This window comes from Perissodus microlepis, chromosome 13, assembly GCF_051167445.1.
Source record: "Perissodus microlepis isolate ML-2025 ecotype Zambia chromosome 13, ASM5116744v1, whole genome shotgun sequence".
Taxonomy (NCBI): Eukaryota; Metazoa; Chordata; class Actinopteri; order Cichliformes; family Cichlidae; genus Perissodus; species Perissodus microlepis.
In genome coordinates, this window is record NC_140473.1 from 34070365 (window position 1) to 34089866 (window position 19502).

A 19502-nucleotide genomic window follows, 5' to 3' on the forward strand; every position below is an offset into this window, starting at 1 on the left:
AATCAGTTACATTATTTTGGAGTTTTTAACAAGCATTTGTTTCATTTTATGTCAGAAACATGACAGACAATAAAAAGTGTAACTAAAAGCCTGGTTCCTACTGTTGTGGTGAACTACGTAGAGCCTGTGATGTAGCCTACACAAGGAGCTAATGCCATTGTCAGCATGTATACCTTAGCGTGTGAGCAGTGACATTTAGTCACATCTTGTATGCATGCTGAGGATTATGGCACAGATTTAACACTGAAGTGTGAATCCACTGCAGAAAGATATTTTTACTTGAGTTACCTTGAGTCTTCCATGAAAAGTGCATTGTTGCTCCACTGCTCATACTCAACTCTAAGAAACTTATTTTGGTTGCACACCATTGTTGGGTTAACTGGAATCTTTGTCATGGTTGCATAAAAACTTAGCACTCTCTCTTTCTCCCTCTGTCTTGCAGGACCTCCAGTAAGTACACCAGATGCTGTGTGACCTCCACATGATGAAGTGACTCAAAGTGATTATTTTTACGTTTTGGTGACAAGTAGATGAAACGGACAGTCCCCTGGAACACATCTGCTGACAGTAAAGCTTGACTGGATACGGTGGTAATCTGTAGTTTCATTGTGTAACTTCTGCCTGTCCACATACTTTAACAGTACTGACCATAAAGGAGCTTAGACCTGTGGCCCTTGGCAGGTCTGTGCAGGAAAAGCTGAATGCAGGCAAATAGTTGAAACTGAAGCTTTGATTAAAAGGAAAACTTGTATGTTTTAGATAAAGAAGTATTTTAGCACCCACAGAGAAATTAGAGCTTTACAAAGTCATGAAAAAACATGACTCCAAACAAGGAAAGAAGACTGAAATATTGCAAAACCACGACAAAGGAAATGTATAACACAATTAGCCACCGGCATAGGTTCCAGTACCAACATGACTTTGAACTGGATAAGCAGATGAAGATGGATGGATGTAATAATTACTGCTTCCAGCTTTAGCAACTTCTGTTGATGCTACTTTTCCCCACTGTTCATACATTCAGTAGCTTTCAGTGCAGAGAACTGAAGCATAAACTGCACACGAGGTTAGTTTAGTGTCAAACGGTGAGACACCAAACAGAAGACAGTAATCGATTTCATGAGTTTTATTGTAAACACAAGAGTAACAATGAAAAGGCGGGGGTGTGTAGACTAGGACGTGGGCATGATGTGCAGGATCACTGACTTGAGACACTTCAACAGAGGCAGAGAGTAGTTAGATTTTGGGATGAAGAGTGAGAACCAGAGGAATATTGGAGTTAATGGCTTAATTTTAAGGCATTAACACCACTGATTATTGATCAGTGAACACAGAAGAGCCACCTCGTCAGGCCAGGACTCTGCAGTCTATTCACACCTACAGGCCAGTGGACACTCATAAAATGATGAGGATGTAACATCCTGGACAGGGAGGAGCGCTGGTTTGAGCGCGGAGTCAAGGAGGCCATTTACGTGAAAAGGGAAAGACCATCTCTGAATGGAGGAGGGGGCCTAAGGATACATCTGTCACCATCTTACAATGCTGTGATTGCAGCCATTCCCCAACTCTCTGTCTATGGTACTCATGACCATTGATCAGTGGTCATGGCAATTTGAATATTAATGATCAAGGAACTGACCTCACAGCCCACTGTTCAATTAGTGGGCTGGTTTCAGTCCTTATGCAAATGTGCTGTTTATAAGGTTGGCAACCTGCAGAAGTCACTTAGATGGGTGACAAAACGCTACGTCCAGATGAACAGAATCATTGTTATTGGGATTTCCTTACCTGGATGATTGAGCATGCATCAAAACATACTAATAGGAAGGTTGGCTGCTCCAGTCTGCAAGCATTCATGTGCAAGATACTGAACCTTGAGTTGTTGCCAATGGATTCAATTGTTAATACAGTCCTGGTCAAAAGTTCAAGATCAGTTGAAAAATGGCACAGATTCATATTTTTAATGTTTGGATCTTAACAAGGTTCCAAGTAGAACTTCAACATGCAACAAGAAGAAATGGGAGTGAAACAGGCTGTTTTACAGCAGATCAAAAGTTTAGGACCACATGCTTTAAAAGGCCAAATCTGTGCAAGAATGTGTATTTGTTGTCATTTTCTGTCAGGTAGTCACACTATCATGACGTTCTGATGGCAAACAAATGTTCCCCTTTTGAATGTCGGGTTGTTGAACTGCAAAAACAGGGTCTCTCTCAGCGCACCATCGCTGCTGAGATCGGAAGTAAGACAGTCATTTGGAATTTCTTAAATGATCCTGAGGGTTATGGAACAAAAAAGTCAAGAGGAAGACCCAAAAAAATCTCACCAGCACAGAGCCGGAGGATCCAACTGGCTCTCCGACAAGACAATCCTCAACCCAAATTAAGGGCGTTTCTGGTGCCGACTGCGGCCCATAACTATCAGATGGCATCTGAGACTTGAAGGGCCTCAAAAACAAAAAACTTCTTCAAAGGCCTCGTCTCCTTGAACGCTGCAGAACTCACCGTTTGGACTTTGCAAGAGAGCACCAAACATGGGACATTGAAAGGTAGAAGAAAGTTTTATTGTCTAATGAGAACAAATGTAACCTTGAAGGTTCTGATGGCTTCCAACGTTACTGGCATGACAGGCAGATCCCATCTGAGATGTTCTCTATGCTCCACAGTGGAGGGGATGCCATAATTTCCTTCAGTTGAACAATGGAGCTTCAGGAGGTGCAGGGGCGTCAAGTAGCCGCTGGCTATGTCCAGATGTTGCAAAGAGCATCACTCATTACTGAGGGCCCTCATCTGTGTGGTAACGACTGGTTTTATCAACAGGACAACGCTACGGTACACAATGCAGCAACGAGGGCTCAGACCTCTACATTTGAAAAACCACGCAGTCAAAAGACTCAGCTGTCCATCTGCATCTAAAGGTCAAAGGTCACTCTTTGAAAATGCCAGTGTTCACAATTTGGACAGAGAAGACAGATGGTTTGAAAGAGGAGTGAAAGAAGTCATCTATGTCCACTGTGAACGACCATCTTTGAACAGAGGGCGGGGCTTACGACACCAGCTGCCTGCCATCTATAATCTAATTTTTCGATCCTTTCGCAGATGCCTTAGCGTCCACTCACATCTTGTGTCTGCTGATCTCAAAAATTCAAATGATAGGGTGAGGCAAGGTCTCACAATGGTTTCACCTGAAACCTCAGCTAATAATACTCCACACCCTTTTCACATCTTGGCTCATGTGATAAAGCACATGATCAATAGTGGGTCAACAACCCTGATGAGGGCCAACTCCCACTAAGGCTAATAATCTGGGGCTAACCATCATTTGGTTTTAGAACTGAAGAAGCTTCTCGGATAAGAGTTGAATTGTCTTCAAGAAACTTAAAGAAGTCCAGTTGCTTTCTTTCCAAGCTCCTTAGATCACTATGACCTGGATGACTGAGAACGTACACAGACATCCTTAACCAACCAATCCTCATACACTCTCGACAATATCTGTATCAGCTTCCTCATAAGAAAAATGAAAGGACTTTAGTAGTGTATCATTTCAATTTGGTCATTTCATGATTAGTATTGTTCTGTCCAACCCTGTTGATTTTGGACTAGCTACAGATTGTTTTGGTTCTGACTCTTTAATGGTGTTTTTCAACATTAATAGCGCTTTTAATTACACTCTCTAAACTCACAGTGGTTGGATAATAATACTCTGAAGGCCCTAATGGGACTAATTGCTTTTTAAGAAAAAGCATGTTTCATGTCCCAATATTTAAGCAACCCAGGAGAGACTTGTAGTGGTATACAGTGTTCCCTCATTTATCGTGGGAGTTACGTTCTAAAAATAACCCGTGACAGGTGAAATCTGCGAAGTAGCCAACTTTATTTTTTACAATTATTATAGATGTTTTAAGGCTGTAAAACCCCTCACTACAGGCATAAACATTTTCACACTTTTATCTCTTGTTTAAACACTCTAAAAGTTGAAACCTTTGTAGAAAAGTAAGTCCAGTATTATAGGATGAAGCCAAAGATCAAACCCTGTTTTCAGGTCCAGAACATGAGAATAGAGCAGCTGCCAGAGAATTCAACATTAAAGAATCAATGGTATGGACGTAGAGGAAGGAGAATGAGTTGAGTAAAGTTTGACTTTTCTGACAGTTTTGCTTCGCTTAACAATAATAATAATGGATTGCATTTATATAGCGCTTTTCGAGACCCTCAAAGCGCTTTACAATTCCACTATTCATTCACTCTCACATTCACACACTGGTGGAAGCAGCTGCAGTTGCAGCCACAGCCGCCCTGAGGCAGACTGACAGAAGCGAGGCTGCCATATCGCGCCATCGGCCCCTCTGGCCAACACCAGTAGGTGGTAGGTGAAGTGTCTTGCCCAAGGACACAACAACCAAGACAGACAGAGCTGGGGATCGAACCGGCGATAGCTGATGATAGATGATACTTTTTACTCTCAATATTTAAGCCACTCAAAATTCCTAATGCAAACTGATCTTTCAAATCAATTATCAAATCCAACAAGTGTTCTTCCATCCAGAGTTACTAATGTGAGGGGAACAGCGTCTCCTGTCCTCTTGTTTGTCACACACAAAAAATGTTCCACTTTTGACTTCCAGCTAATTTGTTTTGTATTCTTTCTTTATTAGAGCTGTTCAAAAGCCTTGATTTGAGTTCCGCTCCCTTTGTGAAAGCAAAACACACTTGACTTTTTAAAATTTGCTCCCTCTTGTTCTTAGTCCCAGCCCATAAATAAAAGCCATTGTATTCTAGTTCCTTGTGATTTGTTTTTAATGAAAGTCACTATGCTGGAAACCTCCACTGTAGCTTGGATTAGCTGAATAACAAGATGAGCAAGGGCAGTTAAGGAGATGTGAAAACTGTTGTTTTACATTAAAACTTATGTTCATACAGTTAAACTTTTTTAATTCATTGAATGTTGTGATGTTAGTGCATCAGCAGGATACTTTGTGCTGTCAGTGAACAGGCCAAAATAAATGATTCCCTTGCCGTAAGGTAGTAAACAGCCCCTCCAGTCATTACTACTGATTTTATTCTGGCCTGATTAAGTGCAGGTGTCTTTCTTTATGTTAATTTTGTCTGTAAAATGTACTCTTCTTGTCATACTAATTTTGTCTCATGCTTTTTTCAGGGTCCTCCTGGACGAGCAGGCTTTCCGGTAACTTTTGTTTTAACCTGTCTCTTTGTGTGTCCTCATGCATATTGATGTGCGAGTGATGGAGTATTAACATCTCAGCTGCTAGTTTAGAATGAAATGTGCAAATTACTACTTGTTGTTGCTTGTTGATTTTTGTCACAGTTTAATGAAACTTTAATGAAAATCGAGATAATAACACACCGTTATCTTAATAGTCTTTAAATAGTCCTTAAAGGACTGTTTCCCAGAAATCAGGATTTGAAAAGGTTAGACTACCAACTTGTGCACATCCTTACAGAACCTGGAATACAAATACACCAGTACAGATGTACTATTGCAGTGAACTTTGCAGTTTTTATCACTTATATGATGAAAAGTTTCAGAGATGTCAGTACAGCAGTTGAATAACACACACACCCTAACAGTATCCATTTGTAACACTGTGTGCTGTGATTGCGCACCTGTCCAACTCTTGGTCTTTTTGATTAAAACGTCCATTCTCCAGCGCAAAGCTTAGTTTTAATGTGTCATACACATATGGAAGTATGTACATGCAAGCATGTGTTTTCTGTTAGTATATATGCAAGTGTGAGTGTGTATGTACTGTATGTACCTGACTAGGAAAGGCAGAAACAGGGTGTACATGACCGTTGCAGCAATCACATTTCCCTCTTTGCAAAAAATGAATTGGATGAGATTTTACCAAACACCCAATTCACCTCACTTTACTATAATGAATGTTGTACTCTGTGGTTCCAGCAAATAATCATGTTGGGCACTTTAAAGACTCCAGGTCCAGATTAAACTAAATGCAGTTTTGGCGGTGCCAGATTCTCCCCAAAGCCCTGATTTAAATCGGGACCTTGAACAGGAATTATTAACAAGCATTATTGCATTGAATAGTTGCAGAATCATGCTGTCAGCTCACAACTAAGTCAGAGAAACATTATTATTTTTTGTTTGTTAAAGTTGGGTAAATTAAAAAAACCCAAACACCTACGTTAGACTGCAAAAGGCAACAGTGTGTCTTTATGTCATTGGATGAACATTTAGTAAATATAAAATTACTACACTATCATCTTGGAACAATCAGACTTTATACTATACACATGTAAAAATAGAAGCCCTGATCTGAAGCTAAAACCTGGCTAATCACCCAATCATGACTTCCTATCTCAGGTGGTTTTCAACCCGCTGCCCTTACCGTAACACTGAAATATAAGATGGAAAAGTGTAACAAAGTAACAGGGGCTACTAATAACTTTCTTCTAATGACATAAGAAATTACTGCAACTTTCTTCCATCGTCTTTCATCTTGAATTTTGCAGTGTTGAATGAGGCATGATTATTTGATAATTATGTGATTGTTTTTCACAGTGATCTTCTTTCTGCTCCCATAATTTGGGCATGGCATGTTGAATTGGTTATTCTGAATAACAAAAATGATCATCTTCCTTAAAGGAATACCATGACATTAAAAACTTTAAAAGCTTTTGCAGCAGTAATGCTAGCTGTGTTTCCATACGACTCCTGGCTACTAACTGATGTCAGAACAAAGCATTTAAGCTCTTTTAAATTTGTTATTCTCTTTTCTAGTTTTGGCTTCCATTAGGATATAAATGTGCTAACATTTGTCTCACTAACATGAACCAACCGTTGTTTCTATAACGCATCAGTGAAAAAATGAGATTAGCGTAGTTCCTTGCAAATGAGAGAGTTGCAGAGACAATAAGTCTGAATGCCATGGTATCCCTATAGAACATCTGATTGACTCCTGTTCCTTCTTAATTTGCATTGGACATTAGGGTGGCAAAGGAAGTATGGGAATTCCTGGGAGAATGGTGAGTGAATTGGGTTCATGCATCACCAGCACTAGTGATAGTTACATTCAAAAGCTCTTACAACACAAATGCAAAAGGATTAACGTTACAGGATTAGATTAGTTATTTTGAACAGTATGCATTAATACAGAAGTAAATGATCAGTACTGTGATAACAAAGCTTTCTTGAAGTTCCTTTGCTAGCATTTTGAATTACAAGCCACCCAGGGTGGAAGAAACATTCAAATCCTTTGTCTAAATAGGAGTACTGATAGCGTAATGAAAACACACTAACTTAACTCCGTGCTGCCTTGATCTTGGCCTTTAGTCTCCTTCTCCATGGAGGGTACGGCTCCTTGCGGCTGTTTGTCTTATAGCTAAGCATCTCAGTCATCACTGCTGTCGTGGTGTTGATTAGCTGGTTGGTTTCCATGATAGTCGAAGGAGGGATTTTCCGTAATGCTGCATGCATCTTTGAGGAAACGTTCAGAGGGGACTTCATGTAGTCTTGGTAATCAACCATGGAAGGTCCAGGTTTCAAGCTCAGCCATGATCCCATCTCTCAGATTAGCTGCTCATGCACTCGCACTGAGTTTGGTACCCAATCTTAGAGTGTGGGGATGATGATATCTCCCCCTGACCTCAGGTTCTGCCTCCCTGTTGCTGTTTTACCTCATCAATTTCAAGTTGTGATAGCAGTTGTTTCTTCAAGATGTTGGAACACTGAGAAACTAGTTTTGCCATTAGTCGAGACATTGGGTGTGGAGAATTCCATAGTAAAGTAAAGTAAAACTTTATTTATATAGCACCTTTCAAGATAAAAACCACAAAGTGCTTCACAGAAGCTAAAACCTAAAAATTAAAAATCAACCAAAAGCAAATTTAAAAAGATGGGTTTTTAGCTGTTTTTTAAAAGCGACCACTGAGTCCACAGATCTCAGGCTCAAAGGGAGAGAGTTCCACAATCTGGGGGCCACAGTTCCAAAAGCTTTGTCGCCTTTTGTTTTCAGCCTCGTGTGTTGGACAGCAGCAAGCCCTGGTCACATGACCTCAGGGACCTGCTGGGAATGTATGGATGTAAAAGTTCACTTATATATGTTGGTGCTTGTCCATGCAGAGCCCTGAAAGTCAAAACCTTAAACTGGATTCTGAATTTAACGGGGAGCCAGTGCAGCTGAATCAGCAGGGGTGTGACATGGGAAGACTTGGAGGACTTGGTCAGAAGCTTTGCAGCAGCGTTCTGAACAACTTGCAGACGCTCCAAAGAGGCTTTACATAAACAAGTAAACAAAGAATTACAATAGTCCAGACGAGATGAAACAAATGCATGAATGACAATTTCTAATTCGGAGCGCGATACAATGGGACTCAGCTTAGCAATGTTTCTCAAGTGATAAAAACAGGAGCGAACCAGAGATTTTACATGGGCATCCAAAGTCAGAGCTGAGTCAATACTAACACCAAGGCTCCTGATAGACGGTTTTGCAAATGTAGCAAGTGGACCCAAGTTTTCCATAACACTAGGTACATAGGTCCCATATCCTCTGCATGTAACCCCTTCTGCTTAGATTGCTTGCGTGATAGCTTTCCAACAGCCCTGTGTTCTTGCACCGCATTATTGGAAAACTGTGCAGAAAATATCAAAAGTAAAAATAATTATTATGCAGAAAACTGTTTCCCATCATTGTTAGCTGGATTCACTTTACAGCATATATTTAAGGTTGAACTCATTCTGTTTAATGGTCACCATCATATTCTATAAATGGTGCGGTGGGTGTTCTGTGACGACCACATATCTATGAAAAGTTGTTCGTAAGATCAGAAACACAGGTCTGCATCCTGATTTTTCAAAAAGTCAATTAAAAATAAGATAAATCAATCAGCTGAATTAAAATGGTTGAATAGTGTGTGACATAGTTAACAGGGGGATTCAAATATGAGTAAAAAAAATAGATAGATGCTAATCTGACCCTGCACCTGCTCAACTTGCATGAGTTATTAGACTTTTATTAGAATGGTCAGAGTTGCTGTCCCCTCTCCATCATGGTCAAAAGTTTACTTGCTTATATAATAAAGGAGTTATAAATAACTTTTTCACGCTCCATCCTCTCTTTATCACACATGTTGGCCAAGGTAATTAACAAGAGGACACTCATCTGTTACCAAGCTAAATCACTGAAGCTGGTTTACTTCTTAATGCTAGCTGTGTTTCCATACGACTCCTGGCTACTAACTGATGTCAGAACACTGAAAGCAGACCACTGTGTTTAACCACCAGAAACCAACTGCTGGTCTCTCAGCTTACCCAGCTCCAGTCGCTGTTAACTGGAGATGGACAAACCATCAGCGACAGAGACAACTACACTTTGCTATGAGATGAAATAAGCTTTCAGTGCAAATTATAACTTAATACACAATAATATAATAGTATAACTTAGTAGAAAAGTAGCATAGTGGCAGCAATACTATAATGTAGCAGAAATGATATGATTTAGCAGAAATACTACATGATAGTAGCAGTAATGTAAAGGATGGATGCACATATTAATTGACAGGAGTTTTATGACAGCGCTGTCTGAGATTGTTTATTTTTATGAAGCGCCTTCAGGCGACTTTTGTTGTGATTTGGCGCTATATAAATAAAATTGAATTGAATTGAATTTGTAGATTTGACAGGGAAAGCAGACAGTGATGGAATTACATTACTTTGAATGCAAGCTGTGCAATCACTTCACCCTGGAAAATAATACAAAATGGAAAAAACTAAGTGTATACACACACACACGCACGAAATACAACAGCCCATTATTGTCGTAGTACATGAACAATGAAATTATTGTGGGTGCTTCATACCAACTGTGCCAGAATAAGATATAAATAGTTGATATAAACAGTTGGAATAATTAGCAAATAGGAGTAATATATACAGCCAATGGGGATAAATGCAAAGCAAGACAAATTCATACAGAAATAAGAGAAAGGCCTGTCAAGAGGCTGTTTGTGAGTTTGGAGGTGTGGGACCTCCAAACTCACAAACTCGAGGGCAGCGGGTGAAACAGGTGGTGGGCGTGGTGTAGTGCTCACCTGTGATGCTCCTGTTTTCCTGAGAGAGGAGGAGCTGGCGATGGCTTCCAGGGGTGGAAGAGGGCAGACAGTGATTTTGGGGCAGTGTTAATTACCCTCCCTGTTCTCAGGAAAGCCATATATATCACCTTCCTCCATTTGATTTACATATACAGTAGTTCCCTTTAGCTCTTTCACCATCACCACCTCCGTCACTAGTCCTAAAGATGCTGCATGTCCCGAACCCTCTCCATGTATCTAACACTGGTTCCTCTCTCTCTCGCTCTCTCTCTCTCTCCTTGTGTCTCTCCCCCCTCTACACACCTACTTGCATGTGACTGTGTCTGCTGTGTCTGATCCCAGGGCTTAAAAGGACACGCAGGGGAGAAGGTAAGTTTAGGAACACATGCCATTAGATGGTCCATATACAAATGTAGTTATTTAGCACAGTTAAAAAAATAACTTGATTAAACTTTAACTAAATGTTGGAGCTTAATCCTGAAATTCTATTTTTACTTTTGACTTCTTTGACTTTGCTCATCTGTGATTAACACGGCCTGATTGCAGTGAAATATAAATAGACTTGGCTAAGGTGTGACTCAATGGGTGGTGGAAGTAGTGGTTAGAGGTGCATAACTGTGCACTTCATTGTATGAACAGGGATGGGATTTGGATCTCTATTTTTCAACAGCATGTGGGTCTGTAAATGGTTTCCCACCCTGGTTAGGTCACCTGAAGTCTTTACACTCTGAAACACCAAAGTAACAATTTGTTACGCAGGCATCTGAAAAGTCTAATTTAAGACTCCTAAGTCTCTCCCCCAACTGGGGAGACCTTTATACAGGCAACGGCAGAGTACATGACAAAATTCTAGGGTGCTAAATTAGCTCACTTGGTAGAACAGGTGATCCGTGTCCACGAGGGTCAATGCAGCAGTCTGAGTTTGAAAGGTTCTCTGCTCCTGAATGCTGTATTCTGTACTATGATGGACACTACACAATTTATTTAAAATGCTGTTCACTCAGCAGAAGTAGAAGATTTAATAGTTATTACCCAAAATATTTCTATTATTATGTTATTTATATTATATTGGAGAAGAGAAGAACAAATGCCAGACTGGTGACCATTATTCCAACTGCTATAAGTCTGTAGGGTTTTAACATTAAACACACTGTCTCTAAAGAGGGAGAGTGTCAACAAGCAAAATCTTCCAATCTATCAGATGCATATACAAATACAGATTTGTTCTCATCACTCTTAATTCTTGGCTGAAATGTGTAACAAAGGGGAAAAGCAACAACACATACCAGAGAGTCAAATGTGGTTGTTAGCCAATACATTTTTTAAATAGTCAGTCATTAAAATATAATTTTAGCCTTGGATTGCCATACAAAAATTGTAACCTGATCATCAGGATCCATAAAGTGCGGAGGAGCAGACAATGGAGTGGCTACTTTATGGATCACAGTGCAAAATATTTATCTTTGTAGGCTGAGAATATACTTCAGTAGGTAATGATCTGTGTTTCGTCTCTTCCCGTAGCTGTCAGGACAAACAGAATGAAGGAATACCAAAATTATACATGCAGACATTACTGCATGTAATCTCTTAAAGCCACAGCTGATGGAGAGTGATCTTTGTGGGATTAAAAAAAAGTTTATTTAGAATGAAATAAGATCCATATTCCATTTGTCTGCTTGTGAACAACAATTGGTTTTGTTTTCTCCGAGTGGGTCCTGGTTTTGGTTGAAATTCAAACCCTAACCTGTGACTTCTCATCTGTACAAATGAAATTCTCTGACTTACCAAAGCGGGAGCACACCAAGTAAGCAACAGACAACAACCTCAAATTAAATGAACCCTCTTTTTCAATCATTACTTTTACCTTCTGGTAAAACGTGAAGTACCCTCTGAAGATTTACTAGAAGATGTAAACACAGCACTAAGGACGATACCAACTGCAACCATCCAATCAGCTAATCAACACCACGGCAGCAGTGGTCTGTAAGATGCTTGGTTACAAGATGAAAAGCCACATGGAGCTGTTTCCTCCATGGAGAAGGAGACTAGAGGCCAAGATCAAGGTAGCATGGAGAGAAGTTAGCAAACTTTTGAAGCTACAGAAAGGTGTAATAAAGAAAAGGTACCTAAGAAGTACAGAGTCCTTGGAAACTGCCAAGGAAAGACTCACAGCCTTGTCCAGCCACTTGAAGAGGTACACCGGAGAGCTAGAAGGCAGGGGGAGAAACCAGGTCTACTCCACAGAACAATCTAAGGTGTACTCTCAGTGGCAGGGAACAATATGAGAAAAGCACCACCAAGGCTGGAGACGGAGCAATACTGGAAGAGCATATGGGAGAAGGACCCAATCTATAACGACAATCCACAGTGGCTAGTGAATCTAAGAGACCACAGTGAACTCCCTGAATAGTCCAGTAGGGACCACAGTGGCAGACATCCAAGAAAGGGTATGAAAAGTTGGACAGCATCAGGCCCTGACATGATTCATGACTACTGGCTGAAGAAGCTGACGGTACTCCATGAGCCACTGGGAGCACAAATGAACCAGCTGCTAGTTTATGAGAGACACGCAGAAGGGACCAGTTCTATCCAACTCCCGACCAATAACCTGCCTATGAACTGCACAAGATCCACAGGACAATAAGAGCCTTCATCAGTAACGCAATGGGGATTCGGTGAACAACACTAGAGGTAGGGCTGGGTGATATGGCCCAAAATTCATATCTCGATATTCCTTAGCTGGATGGCGATATACGATATATATCTCAATATTTTTTTAAAACCATAAAGTAAGAACAAAAAGAGAGTTTTTAGTCAAAGCTGTGTCCCAGATCTCACACAGGCACTTTTATTAACATACAGCGTAGATGTAAATAGAAAGAATTACTCCGAAATAAATTATCATTTTTTATTAAATAATAATGCTCCATAAATAAAATAAAACAATGTTGTTTTTGTGCATAACAAAATGCTCACAATTGTGCAGTCAAAATGTAAACTAAAAAGACACTGAGCATAATAACAAAGACAGATTTGCAGCTGCTCTGTTCTTAAGTTCTACTGCGTGACTGAGTTTGAAATCCTCTTTGAAACCATGTCTCTTAATAAGTGCCATTTGTGGTCCTTATACGCACACAATACGGTAATATTACATTGAAGCACAGTACGTATCACTCCGCGAGGCTCCTGACTATGCTCCAACAATCCATCAAGCGGTGCGGCTTTGTAGCTTACCAAAGTCGTCCTAAAACATTTTTTGACAGATTGCTGAGCGTCGTGTACCACAGAAAATCGGTTCGCGGTCAGTAAGCACAACCAGAATTCATACATAAGGTGCACCGTCGAGTTTTGAGACAATGAAAGGATTTTAGATGGCGTCAACACGTTAGCCCAGTTAGCTTGTTAACGCCGTCCAGCCCCCATGCACGGGGTGATCCGCGGTAACTCGTTAACGGAGATTTGCCGTGTTAATGCAGTTATGGCGTTAACATCATTTTAACGAGATCACTGCTACCAGCACTAAAATAGCAATGTCCAAATGTTTCGTTTTTACCGACCAGCTCCTCTTTGATAGTTGGCGTGTCCATCTTGTCGTTGCCTGCAGGTGAAGCGATGGGCGAGGGGGGAGTTGTGTTCAGTGAAGGAGAGAGGCGAGGCAGAGTAACGTTGCGTAGAGACAAAAGTGGACGAAAGAGAGGCATTATAACGTAACATAGACTATATCGATATAAATGATATTGTCACATCTCATATCTTGTATAAAAATATATCAATGTATTTAAAAACTCAATATGTTGCCCAGTCCTAACTAGAGGCCAAAACCACAAGTAAACATCAACTGAGGGATCTACCAAGGAGATGCTCTGTCTCCACTGCTGTTCTGCATAGACATGGACCCCTTTGGTGAGATCATTGATAAGACTGGCTACGGATACCAACTATGGAATGGAGCAGTTGTCATACATTAAGCTGTATGCCAAGAGTGAACAAGACATCGATTCACTGATCCACACCACCAGGATATACAGCAGCGACATCGGAATGTCGTTCGGAGTGGAGAAGTGTAGACAGATGGTAACGAAAAGAGGGAAGGGGATTGCACTACCAGAAGGCAACACTGCAGACATAGAGGACAGCTACAACTACCTGGGAATGACACAGGCAAATGGGAACCATGAAGAGGTCACTAGAAAAGCTGTAACCACCAAGTACCTGCAGAGGGTCAGGCAGAGAGTCAGCTGAATGGCAAGAACAAGATCCGGGCTATCAACACCTACGCCCTGCCCGGACACCCCAGGTGCAGGCTGTGTAAAGATGCTCCTGAGACAATCCAGCACATAACAGCAGGGTGTAAGATGCTAGCAGGCAGGGCATACATGGAACGCCATAACCAAGTGGCCGGCATAGTGTACAGGAACATCTGTGCCGAGTGTGGCCTGGAAGTCCTGAGGTCAAACTGGGAGATGCCCCCAAGGAAGGTGGTGAACAACTGAGTTAAGATCCTGTGGGACTTCCAGATACAGACGGACAAAATGGTGATGGCTAACCAACCGGACATAGTGGTGGTAGACGGAGGACGACGTATGTGATAGTGATAGACATAGAGGTTCCGAATGACAGCAAAATCAAGAAGAATGAACACGAGAAGCTGGAGAAATACCAAGGGCTCAGAGAAGAGCTGGAGAAGATGTGGAGGGTGAAGGTAACAGTGGTCCAAGTGGTAATCGCAGCGCTCGGCGCAGTGACTCCCAAGGTAGGCGAGTGGCTCCAGCAGATCCCAGGAACAACATCCAAGTTCTCTGTCTAGAAGAGCGCAGTCCTAGGAACAGCCAAGATACTACGCTTGAAGGATAGACCGCCGCAGGATGTAAAGTGTTTTCTAATATGTTAAAAAGTTGAGCTACAACAGTAATTATCTAGAGCTATCTGTAAAACACATGCATGTCTCTGGACTATGGGAGGAAGCTGGAGTACCCGGGGAGAACCCACGCAAACACGGGGAGAACATGCAAACTCCACACAGAAAGACCCCGGCCTGATGGTGGAATTGAACTCAGGACCTTCTTGCTGTGAGGCAACAGTGCTTCCCACCGTGCCATCGTGCTGCCCATTGATATAACTGATATCAGTGGGCATTATATTGATATAATTATTCAACACAAAAAAGTTCAATCAGTTTTTGATTTAGCGTACGGAATGCGTACGATTGGCAACCATTTCATATTTATATGTCCCATGTCATTGAACAGTTTTGTGGCAAATAGAGAGTGAACCCAGATGCAGGACTCAGCAGACAGAATTAAACTCAAAATCACAGCTTTATTCAGCTTCCAACTACTCAGAGCCCCTCCTAGATGGCCAATCTCCTTGCCCCATCTCCAAGGGAGAGGCCAGCCACCCTTCGCAGGAAGCTCATTTCCACCGCTTGTGTCTGCAGTCTCGTTCTTTGTTTACCTCAGTGACCTAACCCTCGGAGATAGACGAGTTGTCCCTGTCGTCCCCAGACTCTCCGTCCTCCATGGAAGACGGGCTAGTGGGATTAAGGAGATCCTCAGCAGCGCTTCACCCACACATGAATGTAAACATTTCTTAAAACCAAAGGAGCAAATAAAGAGTGCAGAATAAAAACATTGGATCAAAGACCCAGGACCATGACAGTGACAGTAATCCCACACTGCAAATGTATTTCTAAATAGAAAAAAACACAATGGAACATGATCAGTGGCAGAGTGACAGAGAACGGAACAAAAAGCAGCAAAAGAACCAGAACCAGAGTTAAGCAATGTCCTTCAAGAAGTGTGGAGAACTATTCCTGAATGCTATTCAAAGAAATTAGAAGGAAGAAGTTTGTCCAAGAGACAGTAGTTCAATAAATAATTGCAAGTATCTCCCATTTCCCTAGCAAAATATGAAGAAACAAGAGGTTGCGCTTCATGCATTACTGCACATTTTAATAACATTCTTCCATTAAGTCTAATCATTTATAGAATCCTTAACCTCCTAGGACCTGGCGTCCACATATGTTGACATCACATTTTGGGTTATTTAGACCAAAATACTCAATTTTGCTCTGCAAGGGCCTGATATCCACTTACAAGGACATTATACTGCTACTGTTCTATCGAAATTTAAAACGAAAATCCTCATATGTGGCTCTCATTTTTGTTAGAAACAAAAATTAGGTAAAAAAAAAAAATCTGCTAATTCTTTGTTTTTACATTCATCAGGTCCCAATCAGCCCAAATATCAGAGAGAAATTAAAAATGCATGCAGTGGAAGAGTTCGGGTCTTAGGAGGTTAAACAAGGATCAGGAGTTAGTTCAGTAGCCACAGGTGTTTACCCACTATCACCAAATTTAAACCAGCTTAGAATTTAAACCCCAAGTAACCAGACGTTGGTGTCACATCAGCTTTACATTTCTTTAAACATTTAAACATTGTATGTGATGAATTACTGTAGCCAGTTACCTTTTTGTTGAATCCCTCTGATAATATTTATAGATGTGAGTGCTAGAGGAAGGAATCCCTTTTCCTGTCTTTCTGTCTGTTCATAGGGAGCACCAGGTGAGCCTGGACTGTCTATCATTGGACCAAGAGGACCTCCTGTAAGTGTCTCTCCCTAGAACTATGAACCCGTATACCTTTAATCACGTCTGCCTGTCTATGCAGCAAACGTCTTTATTAGCTACCACTGTTGTAGAACTCATCACATCAGTTTTGTGGACACCAACAGACTTTTCAGCTCTATTAATCAAACTAGACAATTCCTTACTTTTCAGGTTTGTGGAGTACTGAGCTCGGATTTATGTACGTTCGGCCAAATTGTCTTTATTCAAGACTGAGTCACTGCTCCATGACAGAATATTGTTATATAATTGCAGAGTGCATGTGTAAACGATTGCATTGGAAGTTAAGTTAGACGGGATCACTAGTCATCGTTATTTTATCAGGGAACAAAGCTGGACACTCCATCCTTGTCCAACTGGGCTCACGGCTAGTTATCCAGTCATAATGGTTTCTCTTGTTTTGACCAAAATTCTCAGGTGACAACATGAGTTGAATGTTTCTATTTCTCCCCGTTTATAGTTTACAGGAGGGCAACTAGCCAGCCTAAGCAATGCTCACATCTGTTTTTCTTAGTGTTCATTATTATAGTCTATCCTTTTGTATGCCCACTTTTCCTGTATTGTAATAGGCATTTCTAATAAATAACAGGCTGCAGAAGAGACTCTGCACAGGAGAATCCAAGTCTTAACGTTAAAGAAGAGTCAGTCACAAACACATTACAGTTGTGAACCAAAAACAGAGAGCTGAGGAAAACAGGAGGTTATGCAACCCGAGGCAAAACAAATCCTTCAACATCTTTAGCATTTTGTCATGTCACTGGGTTGGATGAATATGTGGTACCTTTTCACTGTGAGAGTGATTTTGAAACTTCACAGTCATTGCTGGCCTGAGGCGAGACAGAACCTTTTTTCAGTATCTGATTTCCTCGTGTGCACAGAAGGAAATCGCACACAGTGTATTCACCATTTACAAAATATGTAAAAATAGCAGAACCGTTCTACTCTCAACTACACTTTTCCAGACTTTATGTCAGACTGTCAGATGCATATTAAACACTCTCATGGTTTTCTCTTTTTTTCCTCTCTTTAGGGACAACCTGGTACAAGAGGATTTCCAGGATTTCCAGTAAGCTATAACCACCTGTTTGCCAGGGTTGTTTTTAGGCTATAATACTTCACGAATTAGCTGGTGATTGACGGTTTTACTCATATAAAATATGTAAAAACATTTTCCACTCCTTTAGGTAAAATGGAACATCAAACCAAAATATTACAAAGCCATCTTCTCATGATTAGATTTCCACTTTGTGAGTGCTGCTCAGCACAGTAAACACAGACCAATCACTGTTTTAACTAGTAGCATACTGGTAACAGCACCTTCCTTCTACTACCACCAGCACTGCCATCTGTATGTCTGAGCAAGATACACAGTCTTTATTTAATTGCCAGTGTATTTCCTAAAAGTTAGAAATGGCATCTTTGTGAATCAGGGGCTATAACACAATCTAAATGTTGTGCTGTCTTCTCCTCTCCTCTCCTAGGGTCCAATTGGGTTAGATGGCAAGCCTGTGAGTTCCATTAAGTTCCTTTTGTAAACTGGAAGAACTGAATAATTTAGTGTTCCTTCACTGGTCATTAATAAAAAATTCTACCAGCCATCATCATCTTTATTATTATTTTTTAGTTTAGTGATGTTATATGTTTGGATTGATTTAATTGTTTTGCCTCCACAAAGGGACAGAGTGGACCAAAGGGAGACATGGTAAGTCAGAAACATAAATAGTGCCAATCAAGCACTCGTTATAATATAACATGAAAAGTACACAAACAGAACAAAAACAAACTCTTGTCCCGTAACTACCTGGTACTTCTCTATTTCCCATGCTTCTTATTGCTTGTTGCTGTCTGCTGGGACAGACACATCTGTCACTGCATTCTTCTGCTCCTTGTCAACCTCCACTATATGTTGGCTTGACTGTGTGGAACTCGACGCCCTGTTGTTCTTAACCACCTTTGGTGGTCACTCCCAATGGGGCTTAGGGACTGGAAGTCCATATGCAGTCCCATCCTGCAACTATCCTGCAACAAGGTCTGCAACCCTGGGCCTGTCAGCTGTAGTAGACTCTTGCCTCTACGGATCTGGTGTTTAGGATCTGTTCTTGTGCTGTCGTCCTCTGTGCTGTCCTTTAGCCACCGTTAGCTCTCTCCCAGCCAATCGTCCCGAGCAGTTGGGTAGGAACAGGAACCGTATCCGGTCCATCACCAACCTGCCAAGGGAAAACTCTGGCTACTGGCAATTCTGTTTTTAGAAATATGACACAGGGTTATGTCAGTCAAAGGTTTTAAGGTTAATACTTAACTGGTGTGTAACTTTGCAAAAAATGTCAAACTCTGTAGTTTTCTTTGTTTCCCTCCCCCAATTGGATGGGGGTTGGGGTGGGGGGGTGTCATGTAAATGGCCTGATGTTTGTATGACGCTTTTCTACTATATCTGAGCACTTGAAGTGCTTTACACAACCTGCCTCATTCACCCATTTACACAAGCATGTTTTTCTATAATTTTTATATGTAAGTGTTTTCAATCTGTCATTCACACACTCTCTGATTGTTGCATCAAGTCAAGTCAGCTTTATTTATATAGCACATTTAAAAGACATCAAGTGTGGGCCAAAGTGCTGAACAGAGGGATAATATAATCAAATAAAACAGAATTAAAATAGATAAGATAAACAACATCAGAGAGCAAATTGGGGTTCGTGTCTTGGCCGAGGACATTTGGCATGCAGACAGGAGCAGCCAGTTTTCTCCTTAAAAACGATGTAGGTTTCATAGACAATTGTGAAACTATCTGGGAATGTTAGGGGAAACAACA

At 41.0% G+C, this 19502-nt stretch overlaps 1 protein-coding gene across 4 annotated transcripts in view; it reads left to right on the plus strand.

Moving 5' to 3' along the window:
* Positions 1-19502, plus strand: part of col13a1 (collagen, type XIII, alpha 1) — a 108186-nt gene that overhangs the window by 38141 nt on the left and 50543 nt on the right. For all 4 annotated transcript variants that reach the window (XM_084947844.1, XM_084947845.1, XM_084947846.1 and 1 more), the window contains exons 3-9: positions 443-5181; positions 6966-7001; positions 10407-10433; positions 16619-16669; positions 17721-17756; positions 18172-18198; positions 18366-18392. In XM_084947844.1, the coding sequence (XP_084803970.1) occupies positions 5110-5181; positions 6966-7001; positions 10407-10433; positions 16619-16669; positions 17721-17756; positions 18172-18198; positions 18366-18392 (276 nt within the window). In that variant the 5' untranslated portion in view covers positions 443-5109. The remainder of the gene's footprint in view (positions 1-442; positions 5182-6965; positions 7002-10406; positions 10434-16618; positions 16670-17720; positions 17757-18171; positions 18199-18365; positions 18393-19502) is intronic.